Raw genomic sequence first — 14,147 nt, 5'->3', positions numbered from 1 at the left:
GGCGAACCACAAACGGCTTCATCGTCACCGCCTCACAAGCTCTTCACCTCCAAGCCCTCCCTTCACACACACACACACACACACACACACACACACACACACACACACTCCCATGTTACGTGTAGTACATTTTCTTCTTCTTCTTTGTGTTCATTGTGTTTGCTCACCGAACTGGCGATCGTCCTTTCATCTTCATCTTGATGAGCTCGGCCCACGGTCTGGCTGGGCTGCACATACACTCGTGGGTGGCCTCGCACGTCTAGCGCGTGTCAAGCACAATGGCTCGCCGTGAATTCTTTCAATGCCTCCACTTTGCGGTCGTGGGTGCGAGCACCGATCGCAGCAAGTTTGGCAATAAGGTACGTTCCGGCGCTCACACAAGGGGTTGTGGCCTTTTCCCCTTGCTTTTCGCTTTCGCCAGATACGGGGTACCAGGTATACGTGTCCTTTCTCAGAGGAATGGTCATCTGGTGTGACCTTAGGTGGCTCGCGCGTTGATGCGGCATGTTGGGCCCGAAAAGGTGACGCCAGTGAACCCCAAGGCTCCAGAAATAGAGGGGCGACCTTGCGTGACCTCAGCGCTCGACCTTCTTCACAACCACACGGTGGTCAGTGATACACTGGTCCCCTCTCCCCCACGCGCGCCTCTCCCTTCCGCCCCCAGGACCATTGACAAGCCGATGCTGTCCAACCTGGGCATCAAGCGCGTAGCACCGCCTTCATGACATCAATTTCGGGTTTCTGTTTCCCGAGCAGGCGTCCCCCGCTGACCTTGCGGTCTCAATCATCACGCCCCCGGCCGTGACCTCCAAGGTGGTGGAGGAATTGGTGCGTCTTGTTCTTGACTATGTTCAACCATCTTCGTGCCTCCAGACTTCTGTGTCCTCATCTCGTTGTGCTTGCGTGGGTTGCTCCCTCTTCGTCCCCATCAACATTCATCATATACTCTGCTTGATCCTGATTGAACTACAGCTGGCTGCAGGTGTTTACCACATCTGGATCCAGCCGGGTGCTGAATCTGAGGAAGCCCTCCGCCTAATTCGCGCAACTGGCGCCCCAGCCCTTGCCAATGGCCCGTGTGTGCTGGTCGAAACTGGCTTTTCCGACCACGAGTAGAAATGGCCGATAACCCCCATGTGCATCTGGATCAATCTGGAGCTTTGCATGTAGACCTCCTTTTTGGCAACCGGGCTGGTGCCATTTCTCGCCAGCCCGGTCGTCGAACACACACACACACACACACACACACACACACACACACACACACACACACACACACACACACACACACACACACACACACACACACACGCATTCGAACAGGACTTCATCAATTCCCATGCTGACATTTCTCGAAAGCTTCCGTGCGTGTGCACATCAATTTATCTCTCACGCTCTCTCTCTCTCTTTCTGTCTCTCTCACGCTGTGTGTGTATTTTGTGTGGCGCGTGCTGAGAATCAAAAGGTGCAGTCGAGGCACATGTCCATCACGTGCGCTGGAGGCCTTGACCTGCTGTTTGCATTGCTCGACCTTTCGTTGCGCTCAAGTCTCAGCTTAGACGTGCTTCTGGTCACCATTTGGGGCTCTGGTCTGCTCACTGGCTTGATCCAACCGCCGAAAGTCTGTTGAAATCTTTAGCTTGCACGTGACCAGCGCCATGGTGGATCGTCTTGCCAAGGGCTGGTTCTCTGAGGTTTCCTCCGAGATGTGGCCGGGCCAAGCAATGTCACTCGCATACGAGGAGATCTTGGAGGACGTGCAATCTGATTTCCAACACGTACAGATCCTCAAAACGTACGTTTCATGCACGCAGACGCCCAGGCCATCTCTTGCAGCTTAAACCACGCCCCACCCGTGCCACGTGCACGGCCTCAGGCCGGTTGGTAGCCCTCCACTGATACAACTCCCCTTGCCTGCTTCTTTAGCAAGACCTATGGCAACGCCTTGTGTCTCGACGGCGTCATTCAGGTATCAACCCTCAACCCCAGCCCCTTCTCATCAATGAGCACCCTTTCACAGGAACATGCATGGGCTTTTTCGTTGGCCATGACTCTTCACCGTTCCTTCCTTCTGGCATTATATCTTTGCTCGGCCCACAGATCACTGAACGCGATGAGTTCTCCTACCAAGAGATGATGGTTCACGTGCCCATGTTCTCGCATCCCAATCCCGAACACGTAAGCCTGCTTTGGGGGGCAGGGCGGGGGTACCGAGCCAGGCGAGGCTTGCTGGTTGATCTAAGCTCTTTCTGGGTGAGGCACCCCATCACACGACTGCCTTGGCCTGGTGTGCCAGGTGCTGATTATTGGCGGCGGTGACGGTGGTGTACTACGTGAAGTTCTCAAACACCCGGCGCTCAAGTCGGTCACTCAATGTGAAATCGACGGCACCGTCATTGAGCTGTGCAAGAAGCATCTGCCCTCCATCGCCCAAAGCTTTCATCACCCCAAGGTGCCGTCCTTTCTTAGCTTTGCCCGTGCTTTGCTCGGCATCCTCGGTGTCATGTGCACCTTTTCATGGCAAGTCCCGTGCTGGGATCCCTCAGGCCAACGTTATCGTTGGAGATGGCTTTGAGTATATGAAGCAGCACCAGCAGGAGTTTGATGTCATCATTACAGACTCTTCTGACCCCATCGGTATATGGCGCCAGCGGGGCCTTGATGGCTCCTCCAACCATACTTGCCTTGAGCAGAGTGGATCGCTGCTTTTATGCCTCTGCTGACATGCGTCTTTCCGTGCACAATGGCAACCGCGCGCTCTGACTTAGGTCCTGCCTCCTCACTTTTCGAGAAAGAGTACTACAGCCTGGTCCGCTCTGCTTTGCGCGACGGCGGCATCATGTGCGCGCAAGGTATGATCAAGAGGGGCAGGTGAAATACCTCTGCCTTGTAGCTGGCCGTGACTCATCGTCAGCTTCATCCGCCCAGCTTCTCACCTTTACCTGCCTCCTCTTGTGACCGTAATGTCTATGTGTCTTCGCCTCAATCAACGCAAAGGCGAATGCATCTGGTTGCATTTGGACTTGATCAAGAGCATGCAGGAGTTTAGCCGTACGCTCTACCCGGTCGTCGACTATGGCTACTTGACCATCCCCACCTATCCTAGGTCTGTACCTTCTTGCTCGAATCTCAACTCATTGCCACCTGTTCATTGAGTGTATGCCGCTGATGCCTTGAAATGCACGGCGCTCCCAACCAACACGCAGCGGTCAGATTGGATTTATTCTGTGCAGCAAAAACAGCGAGACCAACTTTCGCGTGCCCTTGCGCCGCGCCAGCTCCGAAGATATGCGAAACATGCACCTGCGCTACTACAACCCTGACATCCACAGTGCCTCGTTTGTGCTTCCCCAATTTGCGCGATTGGCGCTCGAGGAAGCTGAGGCTAGCACGACTTCTGCAAGCGCATGAGAATACGTCAGGCATGACCAAAACCATGTCCCCTTCTTCTTCTTCTTGTCTAAACTTGTTGGCTTCTGCATGTTTCTCGAGTTTGTAGAGACTTTTTTTTTTTTTTTTTTTTTTACGTGCAGTGGGCGTTGCTTATGAACATTTTGCCTGTCAATTGCATCTGTACGGCATCAACAAATCCAACCCGCACGGGCATCATGCAGATGCATGCAAGGACGGCCACTCCAACCGCTAGCGCGGCCTAGCATGATATATCAAGAACGTTTGCCATGGAAAAAAAACACACATACACCCTTTCACTGCCACTCCTCAAGCCGGTACAAGGCTTGCTGCTGCTTGGTCGAGCAGCCTCACGCAGTGTTCAGTGTCTCCCCTGAGAGTTGGAAAACGTTGGGTACGAATAGGCGGACGCAGCTTTCTTTATGTACATGTGAATCAACACAATGTCTAGATCAGCCCAGCTTTTGCCTTCAGATTCTTCTGACGCCATGCTGGCAAGGCGAAAAAAGCGGTCTTGGTGCAGCCCAGCGCTCGTTCAAAATCCTCTTCGCGCAAGAAGTATTCGAGCTTGTCACGAGCCACGCCCTCGGGCAAGTCATTCTTGACAAGTCCGTCGCGCAAGACGCGCCACGCGTACACCTCGTTATTTGAATTAACCGCCTTGTGAGGATCCAGCGTCTTTCGGACATTCTCAAAAGCGGCTGGGCGAGCGGGAAGCACGCCACTGGCAGTGAGGGCCCGAGCTCGAAAAGCTTGGCTCTCGAGTGGTGGGGCATTGCGCTGCTCGCGTACGCCCAGGTCAATGCCAGTGTCCCATTTGATGAAAAGAAACTTGAATGCAGCCGGCTCAATCCCCTGGACCGCGGCGCGATAATGAAAATCTTGCTTGCCTGCCTCGGCCTTGCCGTGCGCTTTGGCGGCTAGCTTGAGGCTTCCATGCGCCTGGCGGCCTGTCCACACATATACCACTCCGGGACATGTAACCATGTAGCACCGATCCGTCTTCAGCATGCTTCGCACCAAGTGGCTGCGGCGTCGCGCCAATTCCAAAGCGACCACTGTCTCACCCTCAAGCATCAATTCCGAAATGACCGTCGCGGTATCAATGCTCTCCTCAAAATCGCCGTCCACGTCGGCCTCGTCGGCTCCGCTGGCCGTCAGCACAACGCGAGAGCTGCCTGCCGCACTCAAGAGTGCCTCGTAGCAGTCTTTCTCAACACCGCTGGTCGAGCCGCCATGTCCATCGGCCACCGTGAGCTCGCTGGGCGATACCATAATCATTTCAGCACGGCCACTGCGCTCTGAGTCGCGCACATCAATGGCCAGGGCTTGTGCCTGCGCCGACTCGAGTTTATTGCACGCCAGGCCTTTCCACACAAAGATGCGATCGCCTGTGTCAATGACGTAAGCATCACCATCATGCAACTCGACTTCATCCTTGATCTGGCACTCGGTGCACGTGATGGTGCGCCGGCCTTTGAGGCGATAAATGGTGCACGTGGACCCACGGCCCGGGCGCTGACTGATGGAGCCGGAGCTGCGAGTGACGTCCAAGCCGGTCTTGCGCAGACCCTCTGCACCCGTGATTCCTCCTTTGCGGTTGATCATAAAGGCCAATGAATGTGCCCCCGAGTCGTGCTGAATGCCACGGGCCTTGGCTGCCGACTCGGCCAAGCGCTGGGCGCGCCGAGAACCAGTCGGATCACTGACGGTGTTGGAACGCGAGCTTCGATCATAGCTCTCTCGTGGCAAAAGCTTACGCGGGTCAATAACCCCGGCTGTTGCCTCGCCACGTGGCTTGGCGGCCACGGGCGGAGAGGCACTTTTCTTGCCGGCACTGGTGCTCGGTTCCGGTTCCACATCTGTGCTTGACTCACCAAACATAGAGTCAGAGGCCAACTGATGTCGGGCTTGATGCGATGGTGGCTTCACTTTTTGCGCGCGGTTGCGCAGCATTTTTCGTTTCAACATGGCAGCGCCGCTGTCCAAGCGATTTCGCTCACCAGCTGAGCTGATGGCATCAAAATCGCTGCTGTCTATACTCGGGGCATCATCCGTGTCCGTAGCATCGGTGGTACTCTCATTCAGGTGGAGGGTTCGAGCGTGGTGGGGCGCTGATGCGCGGTCAGCCTGGCGTTCTCTGGAGTGTGCAGTCTGATTCACAGGCGCGTCACGGACGGTGGCGTGCTTGGCATCGCTCTCACGTGCGCTGTTCTGATTCGGGGTACGGGCCGAGGCGGCCGGGGAGGCAGATTTTGCTGAACCTCGCACGACATTGGAGGCTGAAGCAGGCGCTGAAGAGTTGGCTGCTTGATCGGACGCTGCGTTCGTCCCCGCTTCGGCGGCGCGACGGCGTGCAGCCCGTGCCTCGGCACGAGCCAACCTCCGTGCTTCCAAAGCTGCCAGCTCTGATTCTGCCTCATTGAGAACGGCAGGTCTGTTCTGCTTGGCAGGCGCGTCCCGTTGGAGGGGAGAATCATCATCACTCGCTCGCTCTCTAGTCGCGGATAGGGCCGGTTTGGAGGTCGAAACCGCCTCCAGTTTAGTGCTTGAGGCACCTCGGGTTGGCTGAGAACCCGCAACCTTGTCGGGCACGCCACCTTGCTGATCAACATCCACCGGCGTGGCTTTGGGGACGGTGGGTGGTTCATGCTGTGTGCGACTCAGGGTGGGGCTCGCCCCAACGTCATCGGAGATGGGTGGCCTGGGCTTTGTGTCAGCAGAGCGCGGGGGCGACGGGCTAGCTTCGTGGCTGGCGCGAGACCGTGGCGAGGCGCGTGGATCAACAAGATGTTCTTGCCCGTCCTTGAGAACCTGATGCAGACGCTCCACGGGCGTGTCTTCCTCCTCAGGAATTACATCGTCGAAGATACCCTCCAGCAGAGCCGCTCTAGATTGGAGCGAGCGTCCAGACCAACACAAGTGAGACAGTGGGAATTTGAACGCCAGTTTAGAGATATGAAAACAGAAATTCAATAAGAATTTTCATTTTTATATGATACACAACCAAGTGGGTTAGTAGGGCAACTGGAGCAAATGGGTAGACGAAGGCTTCCCAGGTGCCAAAACAACACAACACTTACTCTGCTGCTTCATCATGAATTTCGTCGTCCATCTCCTTCAACAGTTCATCAACCTCCAAGCGCAGTCGCTCTAACAGGATTGAACAAAGACCAACAACAGCGCATTTGAGCAAGCTCAAGAGGTGAATAAAGCTGCCTTTGGTCGTGCAAACTCACGCTCGGCAGAGAGGTGGCGTTTGACCTTGCGGCCAACATGGGCACGGTGCGTCTCGGGACTACCGGACACCATTGAGATCTTCTCTGGCGTGTGTGGTAATTGTGGACCCCCCTCCTTGAGAATCACTTCATCTAGATTGTGAGCCCGGCTGAGGACGCTTGCCTCGCTCTGTGCAGACAACAGGATAGCAGAAACAGTGTAGTAGATGAGCGAGAATTGAGCGGAACCAGATTAGAAGTCTAGCTTCTTCTTCCTTTTTTTTTTTTTTTTTTTTTTTTTTTTTTTTTTTTTCGGCTCCTTGGTGTTTTTTCTCCTCTTACTCCTCTGCTCACGCGAAAGTGCACTTGATCGAAGCGAGACCGACCTTTTGCAATTTTTCTGCGTCACGGCCCACTTCTTGGCGCTTTTGATTACGCTTTTGCTCACGTATGGCCCGGCGTCGCTCGGCTGGATCTTGAATGTGTGCCACAGCCGCCTCCAACTATTCAGCATCAAATAGACAAGAACCAGAGCAGCGTACAATGAGTTGGTCGTTTCGGAAATGGGCAGGCCCAGTTGTCCGCGCTTGCTCAAAAGTAGGAGAAGGGAAAACAAACATCAGCTTTGGCTTGAACTTTGGCACTGCGCTGCTTCTCCTTATTCGTTTCCACTTCAGTCCTGTGAAGAAAACCAAACAAACAAGCAAGCAATATGTTTGGCCACAGATTATGCATGAGCAAGACGCACAACGAAGGCACCTGTTCAGCAATTCAGACCACAGTCCTACCGCCAGTCCTGGCTGCTTGGGGCTGATGAGGCACCAGAGCTCTTCGTCTACACAGAGGGCACGGAATGAAACACATGGTGATTAGGGCGTCAGGTGGTCAAAGCTGTACATCATCGCTGCCCGCGGTCCAAATCTGTTTGCCCCGATAGGCCGTAGAGTCACGACAGCAAGCTGCCATCTCAAAGAACGTCGGAAAAGCACCACCGACAAACAGTCCCAAACCACACAAGAGCGGGGTGCCACGTTGGAGATGGCTGACAAGGTCTCAACTGACCGTGACGGGGTTAAGACGACTGCGCACGGCTTGACTTGGGTCCAAGCCATCGTCTTCATCCTCATCCACCGCCCGGTCCTGCGAAGAGTGACTCTTGGTGGGAGTAGACGTTGTATGTATGGAAGTCTCGTCAAGCGCTGCGTCATCTAACATGTCTTCCAAATTCAGCTGACGGCTAGACTTCCCGTGGAGTTCTTGCTCCGCTGCGGCAAAAAGGGCATCCAGGTCATCGTCATCCGGGTCATTGCTGTTGTCGGCGGTTTTGGAACTGGAAGCCGTGGTTTGAGGGGTGCTGTGACCATCCAGGCTGGAGGGCTCGCGATGTGAGGCAGAAACGGAGGTGACGGCCTTGAGAGGGGTGGCCCCGGCGGACTGGCCTGTGGTAGCACGCGGTGAGCTGAAGTTGCGATCCGACCCATCGGACACGCTAATCATCGAAGCTTCGTGGCTACTTGGCGGCGTGAAAAGGTTCTCCTCGACCAGGATCTCGGCGAAAGTAACCTAAAGCATTGCACCACCTGACATGAGCTACGCTCGAAGATGAACGCTTGGCCGCAAACAAGGCTACCGCGGCCGTAAGACTGACCCGCTTTTGACGAGGAGATGGCGTTGACTCTCCTGGATCCTCCTCTTCGCGGTCCTGGAAGCGAGGTGTTGCGATGAGAAGAAGCAATGCTGCAGTTAGGACCACGCTTCCACATATTTTTGGTGCACACGCTTCTGGGAAAGAACCAAACTGACTTTGGCAGCATCGGCCGACGCGGAGCGCTCGAGAGTGAGCGACTGGGGCCTTGTGGTGAGGAGAGCAAGCGACACAGACGTGAGACTTGAAGGATAAAACGAAGGGTTGCACCGCGAGTTGTTTATTTTCGGTTGAAACGCACGGGCGTGTCGGCGAGTCGTTGGTTTGTTGAAGCGCATCTCGGCGCTCGTGTCGGCGAGCCAGGAGGGCTCGTTTGCGCTCAAGTGCGGCTTGCTCCTCGGCAAGCTGACGTTCAAGATTGGCGCGTCGCTCGTCCGCTTCTTTGCGCTTCTGCTCGGTCGCTCGAGCCAGCTCCTGAATCCATTGGCAGGTGTATAAAGGAGAGCCAAAGTCAGGTTTTGGCTTTGAGCTCAGTTGGAACGTCTGATGTGTCATACCTCATCCTGGGTGTCCCGGGGTGACGCGGTGGTTTTGGTCTCCGCGGCTGCGGGCATGACACGTGAATCAAAGAGAGCAAAGGACAAAGGCAGGGTCGAGAGGGAGGCGAGGACAACAAGAATTCAGGGACGAGCGGCTTGAGCGGCTTGAACGAACCAGGGGTCGTTGAGTCTGCGGTGCTGCTTGGCTCCCCACTGGGAGGCTTTGTAGTTGCAGTTGTGTCGGCACGGTCAGAGGATGAATTGCCTTGAACAGTGCGGCGTGAACGAGTATCGTCGCGAGTAGCACTGCGTGTGGCCGTGCTTTCTGACGCAACGCCTTTGGCAGCGGTGCTAGTGGTCGTAGCGGCACTGCTCGCCTTGAGTGCAGCCTGGCGAGCTTCGCGGCGGCGCTGCAACTCTGCCTGCTGTTTGCGCAAGCGCGCCAACTCCTGGTCAACCTCCTATAAAGCATGGCGTTTTCAATCAAGTCGGACCAACTATGTTGGGCGGAGCCAGTGGGGACCTGCGCTGTGCTGTGCTGTGCTGTGCTGTGCTGTGCTGTGCTGTGCTGTGCTGTGCTGTGCTGTGCTGTGCTGTGCTGTACTGCGCGCGCTGCGTACCGCCATGATGAGTCAGAGTCAAATCCTGATGCTGTTTCCCATCAGGCGGCACCGTGAGCGATGGCTCCAGCAGAAGGGAACGAGGACAGGCAGGGGCTCGGAGAGCACGGGCAATGGAATCCCGGGAAAAGCCGAGCAGCAGTGCCAGAACCCAAACGTCGGATTTTGATCTACCGTGCATGCATGAACTGAGCGAGGTGGAGCTCTCACGGTCCCAGTGACCATCACCTTTCCTCACGCATGGCACAGCACTCGACCAACCTCGATCGAAATCGGTGCGATCCCAACGCTCCCCCTGTGCCTCGATGAAACCAGGCGGGATGGAACGATCAAAGTGAGAAGCTCTAATAGGGCTACCCGTCTCCACCAAGCATCATGCACAACGTACCACTGACCCGCGCGCTGCGACGAGACGAAGCGACGCGGTCCTGTTGTACCACAAGAAATGGAACAACCGCTCTCTCCTCTCTCTTTGTGAATGTGTGTGCGTCTCTGTCTCTGTCTCTGTCTCTGTCTCTGTCTCTGTCTCTGTCTCTGTCTCTGTCTCTGTCTCTGTCTCTGTCTCTGTCTCTGTCTCTGTCTCTGTTTCTCCTTCTGTCTCTGTTTCTCTCTCTGTGTGCAGTGGTAACATCAACAATTTCAATTTCAAAGTGTAAACTTGATTACAGTTTTGCCCAAACATTTGAAATTTTCAAAATTACCGTCACTTTATTCGTTTGCTTTCATCTTTGGTCGAATTCGAGCGCGGGTCGTTCCTGGGCCATGGGCATCCGGCTGCTGGAGCGGGCGGGTAGAGGGTAAGGGGGCGTAAAACGACGTGGTATGGTCAATATGCTTTGCCGCAGATGGCCACTTGGCCTGGCCTTGCTGATGCTGGCCGTGGCTGTGGCCGTGGCACAACCCGATGTCTGGGGGCCAGAGCGCATGTGGCGCAAGTCAGCTTCGGCCGTCATCGACCTGGACAGTTCCATCCAGCTCCTCAACGTGAGCTTGGGCATGCTAGAGGTATGCGTCTCCACAACAGGCTGGGTACCTTGGCTTATCCGCGGGTCGCTTTGTACTCCCTCTCTCTCTTTCTCTCTCTCTCTCTCTCTCTCTCTCTCTCTTCTCGACACGAGCGTAGTCATGGCACTGAGAATCAATCGCTCTTTTCTGCTCGCTTGAATGGCTCACAGGGGCGCTCGGATAAGGATTGGGCCCTTGTGATGCTATATGCCTCATGGTGCAGTGTCTCTCGTTTGGCGGCGCCCCATTTCGAGGATCTGGCACAGCAATCACAGTTGCACCGGTACGATCCTGCTGGTCACCGCAGTTGGCCTTTTTCCGAGCCGCCGCGTGATGCTTGGACTGACCACTGCGCGCCGGCTGGTAGTATCGCCTTCCTGCGACTGGAATGCTCTGCCACCGAGGCATGTCGCAAGCAATTTGGCACGCAGGGCTTCCCTCGCTACTTTCTTTACGTACGATGCCAGATTCCTGTGTCGTCTTCCAATGTACCGCCTGAACACATCCTTCATCCCATCTCCTACATGTGAACTGGGTTGCCACCTGGTTCCTGCTGCCCCTTTGCTTAGCCCTTGACCGAAGCCTCTCGAGCTGCAGTACCCGAGTCTCACGAGCTGAAAACCGGCTTTCGTCATTGGGAATTGGCCGCTATGCTGCAAGCCTTGCAAGATCCCGTGACTGTGGTGCACCATGGATATGAGCACCTGGCGAGGCGCCACCGGGCCGATGTGGTCCTGGCCGTGCACGTCCCAGCACGGCCCGAGACCCTAGCCGCATTGGCCACGGCCACGCGCCTTGCACTGCTTCGCAGCGAAGCGCTGGATGTGCATCGCTGGGTCATGCACGTCGTCCCATCCCCGGGCTTGGCCGCTCACTTGGGGCTGAAACGGAAAGGGCAAATTTATGCCTTGATCGATCGCCAGCCACAGGTGCGCCAGCCAGGTGGCACCCAGCCATGTTGTCGCATCTCTGCGTCTGCCTCCAGGCTGCGTCTGTTTCTCGTCTTCAACCTGAAAACGCCTTGGTCGCTTGGCATACCCACAGGTGCTCGCACTTCGGTTTGACAATGCTAGCATGCTGGTGGATGAAATTATCAACGTGGTTCAACGTGAAACGCCCGTAGCACGCTTAGGGGCCTCGGAACTAGGCCAGGTACACACCACTGACTCCAATGCGCCCGTGTGGGCGAGCCCTGCTTCTTTTGTTCTTTTCTGTTGCTGAACAGTTTCCCGTACGTGTCGGCTTGGGCGCGGCGACCTCGGACGTGGATCGCCTGCAGCTTTTGAATATGGACACACGCGTGGTTCTTCTCCTTCTACCGTTGGCCGATGCCATGCTTCTTACCCAAGAAGAGTATGTTTGTTTGTTTATTTGTTGTTGTTGTTGTTTTTTTTGTTGTTTTTTTGTTTTTGTCGTCGTTGTTATTCTGGTCCAGCCTTTTGGCTTGCTTCACTGGAACAAGGCTGTCGTCTCGTGTCGACCCGCTATGCAGCGGCTCACGTGTCTGTGCGACTGCCTCTCCCACACAAGGACGTTGCGAGCCTTGGCAGCTACGCGGGCCGCCGCGCGTGCGTGCGCGCACAATGCCACCTGCGGTCTGCCGCTTGTTTTCGGTCGGCTGGACGGCAGTCGCTACACACATCAACTTCGGCATTACGGGCTCACTGTGCGGGTATGCGTGTCGAAGAAGCGCGCACATGCTCGCTTGTCGCAGAATGCTTGGCAAGTTCAGCCTCAATCTGCTCCGGTGCCCGCTGCGTTTTCAGGATTTGCCGGCACTGGTGCTGCTCAACACGAGCGCGGTTCTGGGCCGGGTGCTTTGTACGCAATCGACCTCCAACTCCAACCCGGCCTTTATCCAAAGTGCGTTTTTTCCGACGGGAAGCGACTGCTCCCTGAAGCGCATCGCTGGTCACCTGTCCCAGCCACGGTCTCGCTACTTCGTCACCTGTCTGCACCATGAACCACCATGGGTACCCCACCCGTTTCTAGGCATGGATCGATTGAGCACTTGGACGGCTCAGGGCGTAACCGACTGGCTCGTGCGATTGGCTGCTGGGCCCAGCGTAGCCGCTGACCCGCTTGACTTGTCCACGGCGCTGCGGCACGTGGTGCTGTCGCGGCTGCCTGCACCGGCCGCAGCTGGCACAGCCGCGTATGTGGTTTTTACTTCGCCAAGTTGTGGCTTTTGTCAGCGATTGCTGGCTCGTTTACCACCTAAAGCCTGTTTGATCATCGACGTCGACCAGACGACGTTACCCGCAGCGCTGGACCTGGCTGTGGACGTGTTGCCGACGGTGTGGCGCGTGACATGGCCCCCAAGCGCGAGCAGCAGTAGCCATGATGGCATGGTCATGCAGCGCTTAGATGCGCAGAGTGCGCAGGCGCTGCCTGTGATCGTGCAAGCCCACCCCCCTTCCGCCCCAGACCCACCAGCCTCCGACCCCGGCGACGGCGGATCAGTGCAGGATACCATCACCGTCTTGGCAGAGCCCCTTGCTCTGACCCAGGCACGCGACGAAGCTCTGAGCTTAATCCTTTTGACCCCATCATCCTGACGCTAGCAGACACATGAACAACGTTCTAATCGAGGAGAGGAAAGATGAACGATTCAGGCTCCCGACGAGACCAGCTCGTCCGTCGCGCCCTTGCGAGCAGCCAACAAAACAAAGAAGAAGCGAAGAGAAGGAAAGAAAAGATCTCCCAAATCCATGAGGCAGCCTGTCCGCCTACGATCCCATGTGTAAGCCCACATAGCTTTGGCCACCCGTCTTCATGACAACTCCCAAGCATGACGTGAACCAACCGACCAACCAACCAACACACACGCAAGCAGACCCATCCGACAGCTTGACATGCATGCATGCATATATGTCTGCGGTCGCCGTTCTTGACCGCTCCCTTGGTGTAGTCTGCTCCGTTTCCACGACACCGGAGCCGTGACAGCGGAACCGGCATGCTTGTGGTTTTGCGGTATGTGCTGCTGATTTTGGACGTGTGACTGGGTATGTCAAGCAGGTGGCGCACTGCCTCGCTCAGAGTCGTCCATGTGGCCTGTTATCATGGTTCCAAAAAAAAGGCACCGTATTAGTCAAGCAAAGGAAGAGGCGGGCAAGGTGGCATGTTTGCTGGAGGACAAGTGGGCGGGCACAAAGACCAAACTCGGGGTCGTGGGTACGAACCACCACAAGTGAACGTGCCTTTGTGTTGGGGGCTTGGGTGAACCATACTGTTATCCCTATCATGCCAATCCAGATGGTCTCGCCTTTCCGCTCCGCTTGCTTCCTTCGCCTTGCACAGACAGGCACGAAGAGCAGGACCAGCAAGCAAGACTCTTGCAGTCGTGTGTGGTGGCATGCCCGTCGCACCACATGCCTGTTTGCCGATGCGCTTCGTCCTTTCGGTGCTTTGAGCCCTTCGTGCTTTCTTCCTTTGGTTAGGTTCGTGCTTGCTCTGTGCTTTGGCATTTTGGCTTCTGTAGCAGGTTCTCGATTCCTGGCATGCCAGCGTTGGTATTTTTAACCAGCAACCCGGCCACTTGCCCAGCGAAACCCTCCCGTTGCTGTTCTTGTCTCATCGCCCCCTCGCCAACTCGGGTGGTTGCCCATCGAATTTGCAGTTTACAAAACCGGCCGCTCCCCAACATCCTATCCTTTTCCCCCGGGCACTCGTCGCTGCCTCGATCCCTTGATTTTGATAGAGAGGAACA

At 55.9% G+C, this 14,147-nt stretch overlaps 4 protein-coding genes across 4 annotated transcripts in view; 3 read left to right on the top strand and 1 right to left on the bottom strand.

The window, feature by feature from the left end:
* Window positions 1-1,658: 1,658 nt before the first annotated feature.
* MONBRDRAFT_23668 (uncharacterized protein) lies at window positions 1,659-3,411 on the top strand (the record flags this gene model as incomplete). The annotated part of the gene is made up of 8 exons (XM_001743973.1): window positions 1,659-1,795; window positions 1,927-1,969; window positions 2,101-2,178; window positions 2,297-2,452; window positions 2,547-2,637; window positions 2,769-2,852; window positions 2,998-3,106; window positions 3,207-3,411. 8 exons carry the CDS (start codon window positions 1,659-1,661, stop codon window positions 3,409-3,411), a joined length of 903 nt encoding a protein of 300 aa, XP_001744025.1.
* A 447-nt stretch (window positions 3,412-3,858) lies between these two features.
* MONBRDRAFT_31576 (uncharacterized protein) lies at window positions 3,859-10,064 on the bottom strand (the record flags this gene model as incomplete). The annotated part of the gene is made up of 13 exons (XM_001743726.1): window positions 3,859-6,301; window positions 6,495-6,564; window positions 6,651-6,819; window positions 7,016-7,132; window positions 7,248-7,308; window positions 7,418-7,464; window positions 7,692-8,192; window positions 8,278-8,331; window positions 8,433-8,481; window positions 8,576-8,748; window positions 8,832-8,878; window positions 8,989-9,274; window positions 9,822-10,064. The coding sequence occupies 13 exons, from the start codon at window positions 10,062-10,064 to the stop codon at window positions 3,859-3,861; spliced, it is 4,260 nt and encodes a 1,419-aa protein (XP_001743778.1).
* Window positions 10,065-10,264: 200 nt separating this feature from the next.
* Window positions 10,265-12,996, top strand: MONBRDRAFT_23666 (uncharacterized protein; the record flags this gene model as incomplete). Its single annotated transcript, XM_001743972.1, is given in 10 exon segments — window positions 10,265-10,438; window positions 10,458-10,552; window positions 10,662-10,721; window positions 10,806-10,893; window positions 11,008-11,367; window positions 11,483-11,590; window positions 11,664-11,791; window positions 11,969-12,110; window positions 12,205-12,301; window positions 12,431-12,996. 10 exon segments carry the CDS (start codon window positions 10,265-10,267, stop codon window positions 12,994-12,996), a joined length of 1,818 nt encoding a protein of 605 aa, XP_001744024.1.
* Window positions 12,997-13,500: 504 nt separating this feature from the next.
* The window catches only part of MONBRDRAFT_23665 (uncharacterized protein), a gene marked incomplete at both ends in the record, with an annotated part of 2,764 nt that continues 2,117 nt past the window's right edge, over window positions 13,501-14,147 (top strand). Inside the window, one exon of the mRNA XM_001743971.1 lies at window positions 13,501-13,612. Coding sequence (XP_001744023.1) covers window positions 13,501-13,612 — 112 coding nt within the window. The remainder of the gene's footprint in view (window positions 13,613-14,147) is intronic.

Source organism: Monosiga brevicollis, genomic scaffold (assembly GCF_000002865.3).
Source record: "Monosiga brevicollis MX1 MONBRscaffold_4 genomic scaffold, whole genome shotgun sequence".
NCBI classification, from domain to species: domain Eukaryota; class Choanoflagellata; order Craspedida; family Salpingoecidae; genus Monosiga; species Monosiga brevicollis.
This window is presented reverse-complemented; position numbering and strand designations above follow the sequence as displayed.